At 44.6% G+C, this 7,190-nt stretch overlaps 1 protein-coding gene across 1 annotated transcript; it reads left to right on the top strand.

Moving 5' to 3' along the window:
* Positions 1–5,919: 5,919 nt before the first annotated feature.
* Rpl29-ps11 (ribosomal protein L29, pseudogene 11) lies at positions 5,920–6,522 on the top strand. The gene has a single exon (XM_063284875.1). The coding sequence runs from the start codon at positions 5,951–5,953 to the stop codon at positions 6,275–6,277; it is 327 nt and encodes a 108-aa protein (XP_063140945.1). The 5' UTR covers positions 5,920–5,950; the 3' UTR covers positions 6,278–6,522.
* The last annotated feature ends 668 nt before the right edge of the window (positions 6,523–7,190 follow it).

A 7,190-nucleotide genomic window follows, 5' to 3' on the forward strand; every position in this document is an offset into this window, starting at 1 on the left:
CAACCGAGCTGCTCCCTCAGCCAACCCAGGCATTCACTTTCAATTTCTTAGATTGATGTAAAAATCAAGACAGTAAATGGGAAAGGTGTGATGTATTTATCTGATTAACTGACAATGCTTGGTCTCAGAATCGAACACAAAGCATGAGTGTCTGTTTGCCCGAGCCTATAGCATGCTCACCCACTTTGTGACCTTTCAGAAAGAAAATAGCAGAAAATAGAAATACTCTTCTCTCTAGACAACTGCTAGCTAATCACTTATAGGAAGCTAAAAATATGAAGCTCAGTGTGATAATGCATATTTGTATTCCCAGCATTCCGGGAAATGGGACCGGGAACATAGGACACTCATGCCAGCCTCAGCAACATATGGAGTTCAAGGCTAAGCTGGGCTATAGGAAACCCTTCTTAAAAAGAAGGAGGAGAGGATAGAAGAGGAGGAGGGAAAGAAGGAGGAGGAGGACAAAGAGAAATCAAAAGCTGGTTTTGGTTCCTTTCTTTTCAAAAATTAAAGGTAGAGTTCCCATCGTGCACTCTTTCTCCTCCCCATCTGCTGACTCCTTAGATGAAGATGCCCTGTGTGACCACACTTGCTGAAAGGGATAATTTGCTGGCCCCAAAGGACTTTATGGAATCCTGAAAGAATATGTTATGAGACGGGCCCTGAATGAGGAGCATCTGTCTGCCCCAAGAATAATGCTTGTGACAGAGAAATCACCATAAATGGCTTTAACAGAGACCAAATGCGTCCATTTCAATGCAAAGCTTTATCACTCACCAAGGGAATTTAGAGGCGAAAAGGGAAAAGGGGAGGGGGAGTGAAGTCATTTCAGCAGGGCATGGTTCATAACTCTTTTATTAGGACCAGCAGGTCAAGGTCTTGAATAGCTGTAAGGTGGAAAGGTAAAATCATTGTTAGCCAAATACGTTCAAAGGATGCAAACAGAAAATTGAGAGAGAATAATATCCGCACATTAGAGATATATATTTAAAAGGTGATTTGGAGAATTAGAGGGTAAGGCTTATGTGATTTTTGCTTCATCACAATAGAATATGATTGGTTTCATTTCATAATTAAAATGTCCTGGACAGGACTATGGTCTGATCCTGATAAATCCAAGACTTTCTTCCTCTATTCAAAGAAAGGGCACTAAAAAGAATTAGAATGTACTAGAAGCACTGTAACAAACTTTTGTCATAGAGGAAATAAAGCCATCAGACCGACTTGATGGCTTGCTGCATATTGACCGAATCCACAACAAATCATTGGTAATTCAAGCCCATGTCTGCAAAACCTGCCTGCGTGTGTAAGGATTATACATACCATGTGGCAAGAAAATGCCTTCACACACTGGAAAAGGTACATTCTCCTCTACTTCTGAGATGGAAACAATTCCATCATAAAACTCAGTGAATTAAATCACAGTGTAAGACAATACGACCATCCCCAGGAGGGATTTAGATACCCAATGGGGAGCCTGCTATAACCAGCTAGACAGCTGGCAAGATGGCAGAGAATACCGATAGAAGACTAATGTTAGTGGTACCCTCATCATCTGCCCAATGTCCTGACACCAGCGAGATACACTGGCTTGGAAAATTAATCTGTACTTGACCGAGATGCTCAACCACAGTAACTGCACCCATCCCTTCTTCTCTGCCTCCTTTCGTGACTCTGTGCTAATCAAGCTCAAACCATTCCACAGAGAAGTTCTCATTCATTTGGTGTCTTATGGACCGACATGCATGCGCTTTGGTTTGAATGATGCTGCATAAATAGCATAATAAAATTAAATATGGCCTGGCATGTGAGAAAAACCGAGCCTTTTATCTTACTCTGTCTCGCACGCTATTCTTTTCAGATCTAATTGCATGCAGACAGTTTCAATCTGGAATAGTCTGAATATTACCTCGGCTGCATCCCCACTTTGCTCGTAATGAGAGAGCCATCGCTTTCATCCTCAGCATATACTGCACTCAAGCATCCAAACCCTCCTACGAATGATTGGCTAAGCCATAAAGCCATCAGGATCCTATAATTGATCTGTCTGAACAATATCAAACACCCACAGAGAGGCAGAAAAAGATCTCAGCACTATCTCAACAGCAAGAATGCCTGTTTAATTGGATCCAACAACTCCCTTGCTTGGGTCTCAGCCTCTTGGCTATGACGCCACTATACCAATGACTCTGAACTCTTCCCTACGCACTGCCCCCTGATTCTGCTTGATTTAATGAAGGGTTGTTACTTTGGCCAATGTTTGGTGTGCTCTGTCTGCTGCTTCTTATTTGAACATGTACCTTGCAAGGTTTGCCTCTTTGGCCTTGGCAAACAAACCTGCATTTGTTGAATAACAATTCAACAAGGTTCTCTAACTTCTGCTACATCTGTTGTTTGTGCCCTACCCCCACCACACCCCCAGGTCATCTTGCTGTCTTTCATTGAAGACATCGACTATAATTTATCCCTTTTGCTAAGGCCACAGGAAACTAGGTCCCTCTGAAGCCAGTTAGAGCCTCCTGAGCTGATTGGAGCCGCAATAAACTGTTGCCCACCATCAGCGCACTTCACCTCCTCCCCCCCTACTTGGAGCTGTCAATCATTGTAGGAGCACTTTTACTGCCTGAATGTTTCTGCTTATAATCAAGTCATTACAGCAAATGTTGCTTTTGTTAAAGAAAAGCCGGGAAGTTATAAATAGGTTTGAAGATGTGTTTTCTTCTAAGAATGACAGATTCTAATAAGTGTTCTTTTTTCCTTGCCACCTCAGAAGGGCCAACAGGAAAGGTTGAAGGCAATATTTCTGTATCGTGTTTGGAGGACTGGTTACCTAAACATACACAAATGTCAAGACTCAACAAACTCTACACTTATAACTGAGAGATTTCATTTAATTAAGTTTATATTTTAAAAAAACAGTAATTATAAAAAGATAGGTATAGATAGCGGAGACAACTAGACAAAAGAAGCGACCACCCCCCACAAAGCCTAAGTAATCCACATGGCACACAAGCGTTCCTATTTTTCCAATTTTACACCTAGGATCAAATTATCTAAGCCAAATATAATTTGGAGGTTTTGTCTCATTCAGAGATCATGGGTGCAAAATTCTAAAGGGTTGGCATGTCATCTAAGACCTGCAAAGAGTTTAATCACACGGCACAAATTATCACTTTGACATGGCCATAGGAAAAGCAAACAGCTTGATCCTCCCCAGCCCCTCACCCATATTCACACAGCGAGAGGCAAGAGGCTTGGTTTCCGGGGAGAATTTCAAAAAATCAGCATCCTCAACAAGTTTCTCTTTGCTTGTCATGGAAAATGACGCAGGTGTGCGTGGGTTTAAAGAAACCCCAAACCCAGGAGTAGAAGAAGGCTTGGGCCAAAGAGAATGCTATAAAAGACATGGGGGGAAAGTCTCAAATTCTGTGCTGATAGGGATTTTTAAATGTTTGTTTCCATCATTGAGGAAGGATGGCTTCAAGGTGAGAGTGAAGCTTAGCCTCTGGTTGTAAATCAAAATCACCTAACAAAGACGAAAAGAGGGAGAAAACAAGTGTGTGGGTATTATTTCTGCCTGGTGGGAATTCTAAGAGGAACACTGTTGTTGTCAAAGTGTTACAATATGTTAATCACATACCTTAGAAGTAGCAAGATACCAACCAAATAGAATATTGGAAGGGCTTGCATTTGCCTTGACAAGGGTACACTGCTCAACATAAACACTGAGGAGAGCCAGTGTGAACAAGAAAATTAAATCCAGCCTTGGATGAAGGTCATGCTCAGATGCTCTGAAGCAAAGAATTCACACTATGACTTCATGCTACAGGTGGTCAAGCCTCAGTTATCAAAATTGGTGGTATATAGGAATGGGACATAAATTCCAAAATAGGTAATCTAGAAACATTTTTTCCAAGATAAAAAATTTATTGATTATTTGGGAATTTCACATTGTGCACCCCAATCACACTCACTTCTCAGGTCCACCCCCTTCCCCGGCAAAATAACAAAAACAACAAAAATGTCTGATTTGTGTTGCCTGTATACTCAGTGGAGGATGGTCAAACTCCCAAAGGTCAGCCCCTTAAAGGAAACTAGCTCGCCCTCCAGAAGCTGTCAGTTGTGGAGAGGAAGAAGAGGGTTGTCTCAGAAGCCTTTTATGTCCCCCTTTCTCAACTGTGAGTCTCCAATCATGGATACAATTGCAAAAGTAGCTTCCTTGCGCTTTGGAGTCAGCGTCAAGACAGACTTCAGACATCCACAAGGTCTCCAGCCTCAGCATGGTCTCTGGTGATAGTACAGACCACCACATATATCCGTGCGGCCCTCTACTGAAGCCTGGGCCACTGACACCATCATAGACCTCAGCAGCAGCACAAGCTGGGGCAGCATGGACCAAGGACACCAATTTGGTCGCTGGTAGCAGACTCGCCCATAGATATCAGCGTGGCTTCAGGTGGCAGCAAGACCAAGGAAATGACTTGTTCCCGGTCTCCTGTAGCCTTCTCTCACTTGTGTCTCCACTGTAGTGTCTCTAATTCTGCCTTTCTCTACCCTACATCCACAGCTCCGTTCCTTCCTCTTTCTCACCTTTCCATCTCGTATTCATCCACTACTTACAGTAGCCTTGGAAATCCCAAAGTGCCACACAGGATATGTTTTTCCCAAGCAGCCTCACATGCAAATATTCATTGCAAAGAATCGTTGATATTGTTTAAGGTTTCTGATTTGGGGCACAGCGTAAGTACCGGGCTGTCTCACAGACTTGTCTCATTTACACTGCAGTTGTCCAGAGTCAGGGTGATCTCGTAGCTAGGCAGGGTCCGTGCCTGAGCTCCAGGCTGCTGTATCTGCTACCTTGAGGTTCCATGAGCTTGACCTTCGTGTTTGTAGCCTCCAGGCAGCGCCTCTGCCCTGTGCTCTCTGACTCCTAGCCGTGAGAGCAGTGCAGGCCACAGCTGTAGCAGCCCCATACTCTGGCCTGGCCACCAGGCCTAGGACCAGCCCTATTCACTATAACATTTGGTTCTGGCACACCAGCTCCTCCCTGCGGTTGAGCACTTCATAGATGGAATAGAAGTTGGAGTGGACTGACCCAACACGCTGGATCTCAGCCCACCTGGGCCTCTCTTCGAGTAAAAACAAATTTTTATAATTAATTTTAAAGGGCCTCTACACACACACACACACACACACACACACACACACACACACATCTTTTACATTCCCATGGTCTTAACATTTTTCACACCCAGAAATTCACAATGTGGGCTCCAGATGAAGGGTGGACTCAAAGAAGCCAAGTTTCAAAGAATGTGCGTGTGCACTCCATGACTCCAGGAGAGTTCTCACTGCACTTTCCAATGGTGTGGAAATTATTTTAAAGAAGCTCAAATGGATGCTCCTTTACTAAGCCTAGCTAGCACAGAGAGTGTTTATTTGGATTTAACAAACTGACCATTCCCCTCCTGTAAATTAGAAGGCATTTTTAAATCCATTACACTGAATTCGTATCTTGTCAGTTCCTGGTTATTCAAAAGACTACTGCCTAGCTAGCCAGGTAGACTATGTGCTTTCAATGGTATAAAAGAATCCCCCCATATTAGTGATCTTAAGATATCCGAACTCTGGGAAATATACAGTTCTCTTCCTAAATAATTAACTGCCTAGTTTAAGTACCCCATATTTTTAACACATTCTATTCAATATGTAGACAGCATGGAGCAGAGTTTTCTGTGTACATCAACTCAGTCCTTGCTATAACTCCCCCAGTGGAGGTGTACCATCATAAAACAAAGTTATTATAGCTCATAGATCATAAGTAATACAGTCACATCACTAATGAACTCAAACTCAGCTCTTTTGGAAGCTCAAGTCCATACTACTGAAAAGGCAAGCTCTTTCTCTTCCAGTCCCAGGCACTGCAGGAGCTGCGGCTTACCGTGCAGACATGGCCAAGTCCAAGAAGCACACCACACACAACCAGTCCTGCAAATGGCACAGAAATGGCAACAAGAAACCCCGGTCACAAAGATACGAATCTCTTAAGGGGGTTGACCCCAAGTTTCTGAGGAACATGCGCTTTGCCAAGAAGCACAACAAGAAAGGCCTGAGGAAGATGCAGTCCAACAATGCCAAGGCAGTGAGTGCACGAGCAGAGGCCACCATGGCCCTCGTGAAGCCTCAGGCCATCAAGCCCAAGATGCCAAAGGGCTCCAGCCGCAAACTCAGCCGTCTGGCTTTCACCGCTCACCCCAAGCTTGGGAAGAGGATTTGAAGCTACATGGCCAAGGGTCGTAGGCTCTGCCGACCAAAGCCCAAGGTTCAAACCAAGGCAGAGGCCAAAGCTCCAGCTAAGGCCCAGGCCAAAGCTCCAGCCCAGGCTCCCAAGGGTGCCCAGGCCCCTGTGACGGCCCCATAGAAAAGGCTCCTGCCAGTGTGAAGACAGACGGACTGCTGTGACACACCTACCTACACACTATTTGCAGATAACCAGTGTCCTATGCTGTTTTTACAAATAAACTTGAGACAAGAAAAAAAGAAAGAGGGAGAAGTTCCTGGTGAAGTCACCTGATTCCTGAGTACACAGCAGCTGTCCTTGGGGCAGTGGAATTAGCATCAAAATACAGATAACTTAGACAAGCCTGGGAAACCAGAAGAGACTGATCTCTGTACATACATCTCGGACGCCTGAGGAAAAAGCCAAAGACCATCTGGAACCCTGGTGCACTGAAGTTCCCGGAAGGGGCGGCACAGGTCTTCCTGGTTGCTGCCGCTGCAGAGAGCCCCTGGGCAGCACCCCACGAGCAAACTTGAGCCTCGGGACCACAGGTAAGACCAAATTTCCTGCTGCAAGAAAGCTGCCTGGTGAACTCAAGACACAGGCCCACAGGAACAGCTGAAGACCTGTAGAGAGGAAAAACTACACACCCGAAAGCAGAACACTCTGTCCCCATAACTGACTGAAAGAGAGGAAAACAGGTCTACAGCACTCCTGACACACAGGCTTATAGGACAGTCTAGCCACTGTCAGAAATAGCAGAACAAAGTAACACTAGAGATAATCTGATGGCGAGAGGCAAGCGCAGGAACCCAAGCAACAGAAACCAAGACTACAATGCATCATCGGAGCCCAATTCTCCCACCAAAACAAACATGGAATATCCAAACACACCAGAAAAGCAAGATCT

The sequence above is a fragment of the Rattus norvegicus genome, chromosome 3 (genome assembly GCF_036323735.1).
Source record: "Rattus norvegicus strain BN/NHsdMcwi chromosome 3, GRCr8, whole genome shotgun sequence".
Taxonomy (NCBI): domain Eukaryota; kingdom Metazoa; phylum Chordata; class Mammalia; order Rodentia; family Muridae; genus Rattus; species Rattus norvegicus.

What these genes read in the sequence shown, in the direction of transcription:
- Rpl29-ps11 (XM_063284875.1), top strand. Translation starts at nt 5,951, where the DNA reads ATGGCCAAGTCCAAGAAGCACACCACACACAACCAGTCCTGCAAATGG.